This window comes from Ceratosolen solmsi, unplaced genomic scaffold (assembly GCF_000503995.2).
Source record: "Ceratosolen solmsi marchali unplaced genomic scaffold, CerSol_1.0 scaffold30, whole genome shotgun sequence".
Classification (NCBI taxonomy): Eukaryota; Metazoa; Arthropoda; class Insecta; order Hymenoptera; family Agaonidae; genus Ceratosolen; species Ceratosolen solmsi.
The window spans coordinates 398,119-416,820 of NW_011948421.1; the positions used below are offsets into that span (position 1 = coordinate 398,119).

General features: G+C 31.1%; 1 protein-coding gene across 1 annotated transcript in view; it reads right to left on the reverse strand.

Annotated features, from left to right (window-relative positions):
• Nucleotides 1–18,702, reverse strand: part of RhoGEF2 (Rho guanine nucleotide exchange factor 2) — a 63,027-nt gene that overhangs the window by 30,681 nt on the left and 13,644 nt on the right. The window contains exon 16 of the mRNA XM_011498865.1: nucleotides 147–279. Within this exon, the coding sequence (XP_011497167.1) occupies nucleotides 147–279 (133 nt within the window). The remainder of the gene's footprint in view (nucleotides 1–146; nucleotides 280–18,702) is intronic.

Here is an 18,702-nt window from a genome sequence, read left to right on the forward strand (position 1 = left end):
GCAATGAACAAGATACCTCAGTTGCAATTAAAACAAACTTTTTGAAAATATGACGCGAATCCGTGAAATCCCTTGATAAGGCGATTTGGGACAAAGGGCTTTACAAAGCAAGCGAGCAAGATAAAAGATGCGAAGAATAAGCATACATTTCAGAAATGTCCTCCCTCGAAGAAGGATCGTCCATACTATCAGCGTGATCGCCGCTTCCGAAGCCGGAAACACGACCTCGCTCGCTGCCGCCTCGTGCACTTCCTGCGGGACCGCTTCCGCGATGTTCTCCTACGAAAAGAAAATTGACAAACACATGAACAAGGCGAAACGGGAGACATTAAAGTCAAGCGTTTGAGATTCGATTGGTTGGTTTTATTTTTGATTTTTAATTATATTCAATCACCATTGATCCCATCGAGCACATATTATGATAAGGTAACTCAAAGGGAAACTTTATACGCAATTGTCCTTACTTTCAATACGAATATTCAATAGTCAGCGATCCAACTTCAAGTACTTCCCGAAGGATTGTCTACTAATGATATTGATTTTTTTAATTGCAAATACATTGACGTAACTGTAATTAATTATAATACTATATGGAAATGTCATAATTGTAAAATTAATAGCGATCTCGTAATCGTAATCTCAAGTAATAATGTCTATTAGTACTTGGTAAAAAAAAAAAAAAAAAAAAAAAAAAAAAAAAAAAAAGTTGCAACGTAATAATTAAAAGGAAAATAATTAGGTTAAAATTCATTAACTCATCCACTTACATCGCGATACGATCTTACTAATCAACACAATTGGCAGATTATACATATGAACTAATATATTAAGATATTATCTATGTAAATAGCATTTCGCGAGAATAAATTATTTACTTATTATCGACTTAACACTATCTATCTAACATATCATTTATCATATAACATATCATTGTCGGTTCAGTTATCGAAATAAAGAAGAAAAAAATTTACTATATTTCAATAGTTTTAGCTTGTTTGCTTTTTAAAATATTGTCGATATGTGCGCTTATTTTTTAACATTATTATATTTCATGCAGCAAGTCGATTTCGCTGTAATATTTTTATATAAAAATGCATACGCTGATATAATCTTGATTTGTTGTATCCTTGCACGCTCTCTCACTTATTTAACTCTAAGCCTTTCAAGTTCATCTGAATTTTCATAAACATAGACCTTCAAATCGATCGTTTCTGTCGGCTTAAAACAATGCAGGACAAGTCGAATGTCCTAATGTTGATTCACAGCCCCATCCCACACAGCATCAATATTTCCTAAATCTATTGGAAAGCCATGCGATAAATAATGCATAAACAATCGAGTCTTACGGAGTCCTCGGTCAATCTACTCGAAAGAGAGATTAGAATAAACGATCAAAGACTCATCGCACACTCGGCGTCCCATCATGTTCAATTTGAAAAGCCAGCAACTATCGATCAATGATATAAGGCATCGCTGCATCCCAAAAGATCGTCGCGACGTCATTCAACGTGCGTCCCGGTATGATGAAAGCCAAGGGAAGCGTCACCGAGGCGCGCGAGCTTAAATTTAGACCGTCAAACGCAGGGCCAAGGAAGGGGGGAAATTTGTGAAAAAGAACTCCAGATGAACCGACTTCGTTCTGCGCGGGCCGAGAGACGGGGAGGAACTGAAAGCCGAAGTTGGAGGATGTGCGTGTCACCGGTGAGTAGTAGTAGTAGCAGTAGAAACAGCAGCAGCAGCAGCAGCAGCAGCAGCAGCAGTAGCAGCACCACCACCACCGCCATCGCCGCCGCCGCCGCCGCCGCTACCACCAGCATCGCCACCACCACACCACCACCTCCATCGCCACCACCACCACCATTATCACTAACAACACCAGCAGCAGTAGCACCAACAGCAACAGCAGTAACAACAGCAGCAGTAATGTCGCAATAGTGGTAGTAGTAATGTAGTAGTACTAGCAGTAACAATAGCAGTCGCGCGCATACGCTCGAGGGTAGGAGCGAGAAGAGAGAGAGATGTATATACTCGACAGCCGTGATCGTGAAATAGTGTAAACGAGGAGAATGGGAATGAAGGTGAGATTACAGCGATTTTTCATTCCCTCGCACCTTCTCTTATCCCTCCTACCATCCCCTTCTTCCACGAATACTCCTTGGAATTCTCAACGGCTTTTTAAAATGTATTTCTACGACTGGGATTAGAAAAATTTAAGAATTTGATGAAAAGATCCTCGAATAATATTACTTAACTAGGGATTTCTACAATGTGGTTAAAGAAAATTAACCAAAACTTAGAAAAGTGTCCATAAATTCTTTCGATCCGTACGAGGAAGTATAATATTGCTTATTACCGCCACCTTCGTTTATTCAAAATAGATAATAAAAGTGTTGAAAGTTTCGGATTATTCTTATATGGCGTCATAATCTTTAAATAGAATGTATTAATGATTTTAAAAAAAAATTTACATTTTAAGAGGCAACAATGTATGTAACCCCCAAAATGTATGTAAACTCCCAATACTGAATTAACAAATATATAACTTTGAACAATCCTTTATTTTAAAAATACTCTCTTTACAAATGATCAAATTTCCTAAACTAACGTATACTTTACGCATATCTTTTATTAAATTACATTTCTAGGAATTTACTTTCATTACTAAGTGCTTACTTATTAATAACAGTAAACAGTAATAAAAATAATATATTACATTAAAAAATATTGCAGCAGTTTGAATTATAGTTATAACAGCGCCATTGTACATTTATTTTCAAGCTAATCTTATTTATGCTTGCGTAGAAATAAATGTACAATGATTTTGAACAAATAAGCAGATAGTTGTAAGTAACGCTTAACCATATTTACGACAATTGAAATTATACACGTCAGATAATATGATTATATATAAATTATATCCTATATGTTATAACGATAATTTTCATTTGCATTTTTAACGTAAATGACATAATACAATTTTGTAATTGCAAAATAATATTTATTAATACAGTTCAGTGTATTAAATAAGGTAATTCAAATTAAAATCTAAAATCTTCAAACTGCGAATAATTAAATAACGGTTATATAAAATTTATAATTAAAATTTAAAGATAAAAATAAAATATGTAATAATTAACATTATTACATACTTATATTTCTCTTAATACGTATATATCATTCATTGTTTACAATAGAATTTTCATAACTTGTATATTTATCTATGCTAACAAAACAACTTCATTTACAGAATTTTCGCTTTGCAAACATGCATAGAATAATTTATATATAAATTATATAACAACCCTATATGCATGTATGCGCGCGCGCGCGCGCGTGTATGTATGTATGTATGTATGTATAGATTGAGAGAGGGGGGGGGGAGGGGGGAGGGAGGGTCGTCTGCGTATGCGTTTATATATAGGCTATAATTCAATTGTAAATAAGCTTACACCCTGATGAGAAATTTAGCTTTAATGCTTGTAATCCGTCGCGTTAAGAACTAAACTACAGGCAAACTTATATTTTTAGATATTTTTACTGAAATATAAAAAACAAAAAATGAAAAAAAAACTTTATTTCTTTAGTATAAGGTTAACGTGATATTTTATAAATAAATGAAAATTTACTTTACACATAAGTACATCCTATAGTTAATAATGCATAATTAATCGATATGAAATGTCGGATAAGGTAGCAATTATTCAAGCATTATAACAAACAGCTTGAAAAGTATTATAAAATCACGAGCGAGACTAAATGATACGATACACAAGGATAAGGATAAGGATACATAAGGATAAGGATAGTAGGATCATAAAGAATAAAAAAAAAAAAAACAAAAAAAAAACAAACAAACAAAAACAAGAATCTAATGAGAATTATTCGGAATTTTCGCCACAGCAATTAGAAAAGTGAGAGGTCGGGACAGTCGCAAGAAGCGAGCCGGATATAAGGAAGGTCTATCTATCATTTCCGCTCCAGTGATCGACGGCATCAGTCGCAGTCGAACGCGCCGTACTAAAAATACGCGCTTTTAACGTTCCTGTCATGCCCTCTTTATGCCCTCCGCGGACCAGCGCCATTTTTAACGATCTCCTCACGCGCCCTCGTCGTACATGATCATTTGCATTTGCTTCGACGAAAATGCAAAGAGCATTAACGCAATGTATTGGTTATTAATTTTAAAATTAATTGAAGTTAATCGATATACGACTCTCGCTCCCGCTCTCTCTCTCTCTCTATCTATTTTGCTCCAACCGCATTTCCATAATTGGGGCATTAAATAAAAAAAAAAAAAAAAAAAAAAAAAAAAAAAAAAAAAAAAAAAAAAAAAAAAAAAAATAATAATAATAATAATAATAATAATAAAATCTTAAACTTTCAAACAAACGCTATTATCTTAAATAAAACAAAGCTCAACGCTTGCCATGTGCGCGATTGTCCAAGCTCCGTGCCTTTGTGGACAGGAAATTATGTCGATCAAAGAACAATTTCTCAGATATTAATGAAGTGTGAGCTTGATGCTCATTTATTATGAATAAAGGGTTTTTCAAAGAACGAAGTATAAATCAGAGATATCGATGCATCAGAGATATGTATGAAAATATTATGAGCATCATTCAAAAAACGTTTGATAATTATAAAAATTTAAATAGCTTAATTCGATGATTTCTGCGATGTGCAGGCTTTGCATTTTTATACATTTAGCATTTTACTATAAAAAAAAAGAAAGAAAACAAAAAAAGGAGAGAAAACAAATATTTTCTTTAATGTACAATCCATAAGAAACGTATATGAATGAGCACACATGCGGAATGGATGTGCAACGGAATATATACGCACACACATGAGAAATCAAAGTTCCTGCGGCTTTTTGAGCCTCTGCCAAAAGAGATTTAATGACTTATGTTGCAGAGCTAATTTAAGACCTTCTTGTTAAAGCGGAGCTAATCAGCCGATTTGACGAATCGTTTTGAGAGCTTTACTCGCTGCATTAACATTATGAGACCCGCTAGCACTGAAACTTCCGGAGCTTTTAGCTATTTGCATTGACAGGATTTTCATTAATTTTTCGCAGCAATGTTACGTAAGCGAACATTTAAATTGAATCGTACGACTTCAATGAAATTGATTAGAGATACGCTTAGATTATTTCAGTAAGCCTTTATTTATCTCTTTGATGGTAATGGACAAAATTGCAAGCACATTTTTTAATTTACCATGACTTCGCTAGTAATGAATTTATAGTCATATATAGAGATAAAATTAAATAGAGCCAATTGAATTATTCTGAAGGCGTGTTAATTCACTGGTATAAAATACGTTTGCGACGCCGTACTTTGTACTGCTATCTATTAAATTACGCATACACATTAACATAGTAGTAATAGTCAAAATAACATACTATTTGTCTTATAAAGAAGAAATAAAGAAAAAAAAAAAAAAAAAATTGAATATAATTACTCGGGCTAACGATAAAGTATTAGTTTTATGGCTTTATAATTTAATTATAAATTTAACGATTTTCAATAAATTTTAATATTAGCACTACACTTTCCAAGAATTAATTGTTAAATTGAATAACCATCTTGATTAATTTTAGATAATATGTAATTGTCAAGATTCGTTTCTACATTTGAAGTATCTGAATTTCATAGTTCGAAAGTTTTACACCGTGTCACGTACTTCTGATATTTGTTTATATTCTTCGTGTATCTTATTCCTAATACCTACACTTTAAATCTTTTTACTTCTCATATATTTAGAAAATAAAGAATCTAAGATTGGCAAATCACTTGTAAACAAATGTAAATGTTTCAAAGAATTTTCAACATGAAATGCCAAAACTTTATCTCTCGTTTGTTTTATTTTTAAAGCGAAGAATGTATTTTACGGAACGATAAATACATGTCTTAATATAGAACTTCCTTCTAAATAATACTTCATTTTCAAAAAAAAAAAAAAAAAAAAAAAAAAAAAAAAAAAACTATGTTGAATGATAATTATATATTGAATAATAACGAGTATAATAACATCAAAATTCAGCTGTTGAACAAAAATTTCTTACTTAAAGCTCATTCTCAAATAAATAATTATAGCATTAAACACAAATTCTTAAAATTACCTATTTTTCCTTTATTGTTCTATTCTATTCAATTTTATTCGACTATACAATTCTATCGAAATATTCAATGAATTTTTATTATAAATCTAAAATAGATTTTGTATTATCCAGCTATAAATCTATAACTAATATAAAGCACAACTTATGTATAAAACGTGACTTGTGTAACTACGCCTCGAAAATGAAAAATTATATTTCATTACAATGTGAATAATATACGATATCCTTGTTAATATTTTCCATCAAATATCATGATTGAAGAAATTCTAATATTATTTATATTAAAATATTATTTTCAATTTATCTATATTGTGAATACATTTCTAATACGTCCAAATATTGCTTCTAGCATTTTCATTTTATTTTACACGTTAAGGTTAAAATCAGAAATAAACCTGGTTAGAAGAAATCATTTAGATAAACGATTTCTTGATAGCAACGAAAAATTTTTTTGTTTTATGTGATATAATAATGGCAGAAAAATTGAAAAATAATCTTAGTTACTTTTTTTAAATTCATCTTAAATTCATTTACACCAACATAAAAATATTGATAAATATAGTATTATATGTTATTATTTCACAATGTACGCTGGTTTTGATACTTTTTATATTGTTGAATATATTATGATCAGATGCATTAGTATTAGTAACTAAGTGTGTATTAATAAATGTACAATTAAATTCTATGCCTTGTGCAATATGAAATTGATATTTTTCTAAAATACGTATGGACCTCAACAAAAATTTTAAAATATTCCTAATAAATCAACAAAATCTTGTAAATTGTTATCGTAAAAAGCGCCATAAAAAATGTCCACTTACAGAGTACATTTTATAATGTATACATTTTATAATTCTATAAAAACTTTTTATATAAAATCTTCTAAAATCATTTAAGGTTCAAAATATCGAGAATTTTTCTCTCGATATTTTCATCTATATGTGTAATTAATCAACCATGGCTGTAATCATATTGTACATTATAGTAATCTGTTGGTTTTGTAAGATAATACGAAAACACGGTGTCCGCTGCTAATATGGTAAGCTGTTGATAACAGTTCCAGGATTCAAACATGCGATACTTTATTACTAAATTCCTTTAGGTCTTTCCAGACAATAGTAATATCATATTCTTCGATTTTTAAAATTTATCTATAAAAAATTACGTGTAGTTAGTAGAAAATATGTTTAATCGAAAATCATTCTTTTAAAATTGGTTCGATTTTCTCTCTGAGAGAAATGTGTATGTAACACACACAAACTTCAGAAATTGATTTTATCCCGCAAAACAGTAATGTATTGTACCTATGCATGCATTGTATAATATTAGGCCCACACAATATTTTTCTCACAAAAGTATATATTTTGATATCGTAGTACACGCAAATACACATCTATGATATTCTTTCTTTTCACGAGATGCTCATTGAAAATGCAAACATCTTAAAAGCGGAATCGAATGATTCTTGATGAGAACGATTTATTGAACGTGAAAGAGATCTTTTCATTCTTGATACATGGTAATACTTTAACCTAAGCGAAATTAGAAAAAGTTATACAGCTATGAATGTATGTAAGATTGTGTATCACTAAACTATTAGATTATTTATCATAAGAAACTAAAAGAATATAAGAAATTGAAAGAATAACCATTTAAATTAAAAATTTATTATCTTTATTTGTTTTCTAAAAGTTAACACATGCAATTTTAATGTAAAATTTACAAATCAATTATTATTTTTTAAATAAATACCGTAGACATAATTTGACCCTTTTAAATTCTGTTTTTTTTTTATGATTCTAAAATGCAGAGTAAATAAAGTATTTGTCTAGGATAACTGGATAAAAGAAATAGAATATTGAAAAATTGAAAAAAAAATTCGAGTTGATGAGTGCCACAAGGAGCATTGCCTTATTGAGATCGTAAAATTTTAACTTATCACCATCCACATTACCAGAGAAATAAACAGGAATTTGTATATTGTTTGTTTACGATGCGCAATTATACAATGCGATTCACCTTCCTATATCTTCTGTGTACCTCCCACAAAAACTTCAAATTATTATTTGAATAGAAAGAATTTTTTAATTGAACACAAAGTAACATTGTTAACTTTTATTACACTTTATGACATTCTAGATTCAAGGATTGAACAAACAATTTACGTCTTTGAATGAAGCAAAAAGTAAATTTGTTAAAATTATTGATTCGTTTATACCTGTAGGAACAGTTATGAACGACACTCTCATAAATAAAAGATATTTCTTTTTATTAGTCAAACAGTAAATTGAAAAGATCTTAAATACACCGATATCAAGTGAAACAGAAATATTTTTATTTTAACGTATTGAAGCACGTGAATGATGAAATAGACTTACTTTTACATTATAGTTTTTAAAATTATTACGAATAAAAATAGATATAAAGATGCAACAAAGTTTTTCTTCATAACGTATTATCCATCAAAATTATATATTATAGAAAAAAAATCATTTTACAAGTTTAATCAAATTTATTACGTCATCTAGGAATATAAAAAATATTCATCTATAAATTTATCGATCTTTTCATTCGGTTCGTGCCTCTTCGTTAAAAAAAAAAAATAAATTCTTCCAAGATGCAAGGGAATCGTAATATAAATTCGTATTACGGTCAATATAGTTAGCTCGATTGGAATTCATCCGAATGGGATTTGATTCGAATATATAAAGATTATATTATTTCTTCGTTTATAAAAAAAAAACTATTATAGAAACTTGTAAAACATTCAAATTGAATATAATAATTGTAGATTTTATCAAAAATATAAGACATCGTAATATCTGCACCAAATTCTAAATCACTTTCGTTCAATATTTTAATTGAAGATCCAAATTTAGGAGAAGTTAAGAAGAAGGTAAGAAAGAATAAGAATAATACTATCATTTACAATAATTATAAGTTAATTATGAATTTAACTATTATTATTAAATAATATGTTTACTAGATAGAATACAGTGTAAATATTAAAAATGTTTGAAAATTTTCTAAAAGTAAAGAAAAAAGAAAGAAATACGAAAAACCACTTTTATATAAATATTTGTAAATTTTATTTTTTAAATAAAATTCCTTCGTCTTAATTGCAATTAACTATACATTTTATAAAAATACAGAATGAAAATATTTTCAATCATACTGTAAAAATCGTTAGAATCTCTCGATAAATTTTATTATACATTAGTTTTTAAAGAATTTTCAGAATTCCAAATATTTAAAGCATAAGTATTTTAGGACAAATATTCACGTATTAAGTGTACAAAGATTCAAACAAGTTTATTAATTAATTATACGAAATTTAATTTCATACGGTGAGTTGTTACATATGTATGGTGAGTAGTTGTTGCACGGAATGAACAAATAAAAATTTTAATGTATCAAAAATAGTACTTGAACATGCCATTTCATACTTTTAATTTTTATATTAATACTTGATTCATAATTTTAAAATATTATAAATTTTATCCATTTAACTGTGTAATATTTAAAAGAATATTTTGGGGAAAAAGAAATTTAATGAAAAACAATATTATATGATATAATTTATATAAAAACGATAAGAAAGTAGACATAATTGTTTGAAAATACTGAAATTTGAAATAATTATTAAAAATGAATCTCAAATGTACTTATAATTTGTTCATGTTATTTGAAAATGCAATCAATATTAATGCATATAGTAATAGCAATAAAACATCGGAAAAATTAGCAAATGTTTTTAAAAACTCTTGGAATTTCTTTGTAATATTAATGGGCGATGATTCATAAATGTATTTGTACTGTTAACCAATTTCTTTCTTGAAATCTTTTCAAAATTATAATTTAGCACATAAATTTAGAAATAGATTAATCAAGGTTGTCCAATAGACGATCTTGATTCATCCTCTCAACAATTTATTGGTATAAGACTACTATGAATATTCATTCTTCACGCTTCTAAGCATTAAATAAATTAAAAAAAAAAAAAAATACATCACTTTGGCTCAATTTAAAATTGCGGTGGCCCACGTAGAAAGTCGACGACCGTTTTAATTGACATAATTAAGTTTGACTAAAACTCTTCTGCATGCACACGTGACGTGACGTGCAAAGTAAGACAGAACAAAGGGATCTAGAATAGTGGCAATAAAGCCAACTGCGACGATGCTCTTGTCCACGACCCCAAAGTCCTCAGAATATTACATTGCTCATATACATACGCACACAACCCCATATACTGCTAGGAGCAATAATCCTTACTATTCTTCATAATCATAATGTATTGTACTAATCGAAAAAATCAACTTATAAATAAAGCTTTAATAAAGCGATTATTATCAGTTATTAAGCTATTAAAAAAATAATTCACATTAATAAATTTATTCTACAATTTCTTTGGAAATTGTAAAAAGTTTTTTATATTATCAAAAAGTTTCATATAAATTTCCTTGAACGAAATTAGTTGTATTCGATTAAAACTAATGGGATCAATAATCTAATCAAAGAAATGTTGAATGCTATTTTTCTAATTTAATATTTTAACTTTTTAGTATTTATTTAAATAATGATTGGATCTCTGGCGACTGTTTAATTAATTTTAATATTATAAAATAATATCAGTCTTCAACAATTTAAACACAAACAAAATTCTATACAAATGAAAACTACTTCATTGTGTTCTTATGTAATTACAGACAACAATAGTAGTACTTGTTTTGTCAAGTGTCAATTTGCAAAATTCTGTTACAAATAGTACAAAGCTATCATAACTGCCGTTTGAAAAACGATGACAATTCTAATTTATAATGCATTTATAAGAAATTTAAACAAAAATTTTTAACTCAATCGTTTTAACTTTATCTATATATATATATATATATATATATATATATATATATATATATATAAGCTATTTACATTTACACTCGAATCTTTATTTTCATCCTCATTGTAAAAATTAACAGAGAAATTACAAGCTGTGGCAATAAAAAAAAAAGAAAAAAAAAGGAAACAATATTTATATGCAAATAAGAGAAACTTCTGTCATACATCCATAATGAAAGTGTAGAATGCTATATTAACAATGAAATTATATATATATTAGCATAAAATTAATATGAAATCTATGGAATAAAGAATCTGTAAAAAAATTAATGTGACAATATATAAGCAAATATAATTTAACTTATAGCTTATCTGTAAATGATTCAAATAAATGACGTGTTATATTTAATCGATGATATGTCACAAAATTTAAAGTAAATATAATTAACATCTTCAGATTTCGAGAGAAATTTCTCTTATACCGATAAATTTTAATTCAACTCTAGTAAAAGATACTTTGAATATTTAGAATACAAATTATCTGAATATCATTACTTTTATGCATGATATTATCAGCGCTCCTCTAATTATTGATGACGTGTTACATACATATATATATATATATATAAGCAGGATTTTTTTTTTAATTGTAGACAGTATAAAAGATATACATTTAATTTTTAAATTAAATGTACGCTTTATCATTCTCATAAAATAAATTGAATAAAGTACTTTTTAATACATTTCATTGTTTATATTATATATTATGCAGTTAGATAGGTATTGCATTTTTTTTTACACTGTCAATAATTTAAGGGAGAAATTACAAAAAATTGCAAATATTGTCATATTGTTGTAATATACCTTTTTTAATGTAGATATTAAATATAATTTAGATTGCAATTTCTATACTATATTTGCAAAATCAATATTTTCAACAATAAATGGTGAAGATATATATATATTTAAAAGAGAAAATAAAGATAAATTTTAGATTTAAAAGATAACAAATATCAGAGTGTGAATTTGTAATAAAGTAATCGAGACTATTAATAGAGCTGTTATAATAGCAGTGAAAAATTCTAGAAAGTCTTTACTACTTCCTCGTAATTAGATACGTGTTATTGTTTAATTCATAACTAGACTATTCGTTAGTCTTACGGGCATAGATATCAATTATAATAAATTGCATCTGTAAAGAACAATATTTGGCAGATTTTATCCACAAAGAATCATGGAAAACCGAGTAGCGTAGAACACTGGAATTTCAGTGCCAAGGTCGATGACGACGGAATTAATTGTTGCTTTAATTAGTGAACGTATTGAAGATTATTATAACTCAAAAGCAATGGAAAGCAATTAATCGACTTGGAGGTGCGTTTATTACTAATTTGTCTGCTTATGGTGCACTTTTTTATAGGTAGGTTTGTCGTTTGTGCATTGAATTGAACTTTTGATAATCGGGTGCGGGATTGGGAAGGTGGGGGAGGGGTGGGGGAGGGTACGGCTTATATTAAAGAAAGAAGAAAAAAAAATCGATCCCAATCGGTAGAGGTCAGCATTTGTTTGTGCATAACGTAATAAGTATTTGGTAAACACGACTAAGGGCGCATCACGGAAAGGAACCCCGCTAAAAAAAATATGAAAATTCCTTCCGCGACATAAGACTATATCTCGTGAATAAAGGAGGCGAACCTCCATCGCTGGTGCGGGAGACGGCGGCGGGATTCCTGAGCTGCTCGAGCCTCGCTATGAGTGCATCCTCGCTCCTGCTGTTGGAGGACCACCTGACAGTGGCCAGCGTGTCCCAGACTCGGGCGATGGTTGAACCACGACGCTGAACATCTTTGGCCCGATGATGATGGACCTTAGTCGTGGCCCCGACACCACCAACCTTGGCCTTGAACTTCCGCTGCAATAGGCGAGTCCGACATCGCTCGGAGAAACGGAGCTGGTGGTTTCTCGTTCCCAAAGAGACGACCGGCGAGGGCTGGGGTGTCTCTTCATCCTCCTCCTCTTCCTCGTCCTCGTCGTCGTCAAGCTGACGCGCACGACCCAAACCTTCGAGCATCGGTCCCTGCAGCTCTAGCATTGTAACCTTTTGCGAATGTTAGGACAATAGCAGAGCGATCGACAGACAGACAGACAGAGAGGAGAGAACTTTTTAAAGTCTTCGCGTGGCAAATCGTCGCTGCAATGTTGTCCTGATGATCGCACAGCTGCTCGCAATTTATTACGACCGTAGGGATAAGAGACTTTTAGCCGGCAACGGGCTCCCTTCGAATCACTCGCGAACCATTCGATCGACGATTGACGGAAATTTACTCAAATCCTGCGAAAAGTATAGTAAAGCGTATAGTCCAATGTTTTTGTTGTGTTTACTATCCAAGAGAAGAATTTACATTGAATTTCTCGGAATTTCGGACGATTTTTCAACGCGTCATTTGACTTGGTAATTATTCGATCTTTTAACGTTATTTGTTGGAGCGTAAACGAAATTGCGTAGCGATAAAAAGCACTGCTCGATAAATGATTTTATTGAACCTTGACTCTTACGAATGTAACTCGAGAACGCGAGTAATGATTTCTCGCGTCAAAAGAATTCAAAGTCCTTTCGTTGCAACTACTCTCCATTAAAAAGACGCTTTGATAAAGTAACGGATAATTGATTCGAATAAAAATTGCTTACAAAAAACACAACTTTTTCTTTATAAACGTTATGAAAATGAATTAGTTGTTTGTTACTTCTATGTTAACTGATTTTATAAATGTCTCGACTTCCTTAAAGCTGTACTCTCTCGCTAATGGTTTTTTTAATTAACGCACAAACTCGAGGATAAACTACTATACTTTAAGTCGATATCAGGATATTTAATAAAATATGTTTTTAAAGTTACTATTTTATCAAACATTGAGAGCCGCTTTATATATATATATATATATATATATATATATATATATATATATATATATATATCACAAAAATTTTATTATGATATTGTTTGCATTATGTCGGAGCACGCAATGATACGGTGGCACGATGTTTCTCAAAATGATATATCAATTTCGCAGTTTCGCGATAAGCTCGACAAAAGTTTGGAGAAAGATCGAAAAATCAGTCACAAGAAAAGTACGTGCAATTTCACAATCGACGTTGCACTATATATATAGGGAAGAAAAAAAAAAGAAGAAAACCAAGCCTCGCCCGCTAATTAAACGCCTTAGAGCGACAATAAAACAAAATAACTATTATAATCAGACATTGAATAGAGCCGTACACATAAAAAAAAACACACGCACGTATGATGGATTCTTTAATCGTACATGAGGAAAAATAAAAGATTAGAGAGTATATTGGAAATTTCAATGCTGTTCTTATCGAAAATCACGCGGTCCGATGAAACAAAGACAACACTGTTTATAAGTTAATTTTTACTTAGTTCCACTCTCGCACATCGAGCATTAAAAGCTCGATTACTTGCGCTCGCAAAACTGCTATCACTTGATAATGTTTCACTCACTCGTTAGAACCAAACTTAATTGCATGTTCGCACAAGGCACAAATTGTAAAAATAAGGAACGAGTCCCCAGGATCAAGAATCTCGTGCGTAAAGCCGTACGAACGCGAGCTCGGAAGACACGAATGAACGCTCGATTTTGAAAAACTGCGAGTCGGCTTTTCCTCGCTTTAAGACGTTGCGTCGGGAGGGGGAGAGCCGGGATATTAAAGAGAGACAGACTGCTGAGTGATATATATATATATATATATATATATATAGAGAGAGAGAGAGAGAGAGAGTGTGTGTGTGTGTGTGTGTGTTTGTGTGTATGTGATATCCGGAGAGGTGAGAGAGTGTGAGAGAGAGAGAGAGAGAGAGAGAGAGAGAGAGAGGTAGAGAGTAGCAGAGAAAAAAAGGACAGCACACGTGTACGTCGAGTAAAGCCGTCGGCTCCTCACTGGCGGCAATGCCACCACCACACACGGTAAAAGTCGAGCAGCTGCCACTTTGAGAGTATGCGGCAACACTACCGGACGCCGCGCACGCCGTGCGACTTCCACACGCATTTTCAAGAGGCCCGTGTCTGTCTAACAGACACCGCCCCCCCTCCCAGCAGCCGCCTTTCAGAAAACTTTCCTCCCGCCACTTCCGGTCGCTCCGGAATAGTAAGAGCAAAAGAGAGGGAATTTCTACTTTTTCTCTTTTCTCCGTCGCCACCTTTATTGTCCTCCTACTGCTAGTCTTCTCCGTCGGCGTCGTCACCAACATCACAGCTGCCCTTATCGCTGCCGACTTCAATTCGCCCGATAGCGAGTTCCTCGTTCAGTTCCAACACTAGCCCACGCAAACTCGCATTCTGTCGCTGAATCTTTCGCACTTGTCGCACATTCCGAGAAAATAACACATCCCCCGCCCCCCATTCGAAATTCATTGCCCGGCAAAAACTTTTTTCAAATAAAATCGCGGTATTGTGATTTTTCGCGAGCAACGGCGAAGGCGCTTAATTGTTTCTGAACTATTAGTAGCATTGGGATTTTTTAAATTAGTATGCAAAAAAGGAAAGGCAAAATTAGTCGCGTGAATTATTGGCAAAAGGAGAAAAGGACGAGCATTATAATTAATGTAATTTTACCATTATACGACCTGATTCCCCGCTTCAATATCTAAATCATAAAGAATTTTTCCATCGCCATTTACGGCCATTTACTTAAACCTTCGAATTATTGTCAAAAGCATAATTATTATTGGAATTTTAATTTTAATCGAACCGCTTTTCGAACAAAAGTGCTCGCCGCTTCTGCCTAGAATAATAATGTATTTTGCACGCAATGTGGGAGTGATTTATCGTAAATATAAATTCAACGAGAAAAGTTAAAAGAAAGGTCATCATAACTGCCCAACAGGATACGGAGTTGATTTTTTCGGACGCGGTTAACCTTGCGTTTACATTTCGAGCAACCATATACAATAAATCTCATGCACATTAATTTAGGGATTTCTCAAAATGGAGTGACCGAGCTCATATATCCTTGCCTCATATACAATATCACTCATTAAAGACTTTCGTTCTAAATTTAACACTGTCGAGGCAGAATATATTCGAACTTGGAACATTATATACGAATCTTTGTTTATTTTCTTCTTTGATTGCCCGTATACGTCAAATTCGTGTAACTACCGAATGCCATTGTCAATAATACAGAATGTCAGGCTTATTGTATTTGTTATTTTGCTTTCCAAACGTAAGCTCTTATATTTATTAAAGAAACATTTCTTTTTCAGGGTACTATTTGCTTTTACAGTCTTGTTGACATCATTGCCAACTCATTGGACCTTGGGGGCTCACAAAGGAATTACATTGAATTACGCGTTTTAACCTAATCTCGGTCGAATATTTACAACTCGAGCCTGCAATTTCGTTACGCCTCTTGTGTTCGTTGCGCCTGTGCGTGCGAGTGTTTTTTCCTCTTCCCATACCACCCCCCCCCCCCCCCCCCCCACCCCATCCCCCAAAAAAACCAGGAATATTTCCCATTGAATGTTATATGCAGTTACATCGATTGCGCGCCATATCGGTCCTGCAAAAACCATCTACCACGTCAATCCCCGGCCGATAATGCAATTTCGACCAAACCCGGGACCATTAAATTTCCGACCAAGCCTTTCTTCGACTTCATTAAAAGATCCTCGAGCACTCTGTGTCTTATAATTTGCGCAAACTTATTTCACCTTAACCATTGTGCATTTCTATTTAGCTGGCGTTACATACTTGCGCCTCATAATAAATACAACATTAAGCGAGGGAACGAAAGTACACAAGACAGATGCGATTGTGCGTGCTGAAAGGATGGGGTCGAACGATGCGTGTGACTCTCAACTAATAAGCGGATTTCCGTGATTATCAATTATGCCAAATTACAAGACTCCGCTTGTTTATTTTTATTTTATTTTCTAACTTACTTGATTGACAGCCTGATGCCTATAATATGTATAGATACGCACTAATCGACTTTCTTTGTCACTTTGAAGTTGGCTGCTTCATCCTTTGACGCTTATTTTTTCGAATAGCACATGCATCGACATATTTGTGCGAACAATACTCGCCCTAGGAAACCACAATGTGATTCTTTTTAGATTAAATAATATTTATAAATATTGAATATCAATATTAACAATAGCTTTTTAGCAATATCGCAGAAAGACGTAGGAGCGGAACAATTTCATTGTTTTGTTTTTACGTGTCGGTTAGCATATTTGCAAAAAATTTCTTTTCTAACTTTTATTAAAGAAAAATTAAATTATTTAACAATCCTTTACAATCGCAAATAACCGTATTCTCATATATTAATACTTTATTTATAATTGTGACATCTACGATTTGCTTTCAATTATATTATGTATTATGTAATATAGGGGGAGGGGGGGTGTTTATATTTATTCAAATAGACTGATTGATTGAATTCACTGAAATGATTTCCATATTTGTCTATGCTATTTTGAAAACGCCATTTTCACACACATATATATATATATATATGTTAAATACTGTAAACAGCTTGAACTTGATAATTTATAAGACTCATCGATTAACGCTTTTACGAAACTAAAATATACTGCGAGATTTCATAATATTTTAAACATTATTTTCCAGTAAAGAAACTCATATTCCAATTTACTGTACTTATATTTATTAGCAAAAATTCGAATTTAAAATCCTTTCAGACGGTACATTCTAAGCCATGCTTCATACATAATGTCTATATCCAATATTAATTTCATGTATTTTAAAATATTTCCTCCACTTATACATTAATGCTTATCTATTATACTGTTCTAATTGTCTTTTCGTACAAAAAAAAAAAAAAAAAAAAAATAACTATCATTCTTACTATATAATAAAACGAGATAATGATACTGTTCTACATATAAAATTAAATACTTATTCATATTTATATCAGAACCGTGTAAAATTAATATTAAAATTAATTCTAAAATCTATAATTTCATATCTGCTGTTGTAAATATTTTTTATTACGTTACAATGTTTTTTGTAAGTACTAACAAAAAAAAAAACTAATAATCTCATAACTGCTAATGTTTTTAAACGAAGTATTTTTCTTAAACTTTATTTATTAATTTGTATTTTAAACAGTTTATACTTAATAAAAATTAATCTATATATTTTGATAATAAGAGTTTATAATATTTATTTTAGGATTAATATTATTGTTTTACCAACTTTTAGTCAAATATTAGTCGTCTTAAGTATTAATTCGCGATTACTTTCGCAATAATGAATATTTGAATAATTTGTTGAAAGAGAGAAAGCGCCTCGGTTTCACGAATTATTTCTTTCTCTTCCGTTAAAATTTTTTTGAAAAATACATACATTACATTAATATATTTAATATTAGAAATTACAGTGTATCGCATATTTAAAAAATGATGTATTTTATTATACGGTGAGATTAACTTTTTAAATTTTTTTCAATAAAAGTTATAATTGTTTGTACTCAATTGGTTTGAATTAAACTAGTTTTATAATTAACCTAAAGACTTATCACCAGTACTTAATACAATATTGGCCTTAATTTTGATCGCATATACATATATGAAATACAATTTGGATATTATATTAAGCACAATTTATATTATACAAATAAAAGAAATGTTTAGATAAATTTTTATAACAATATTTTAGTTATATTAACGCATTAATAAAATCTAAAATCGTCT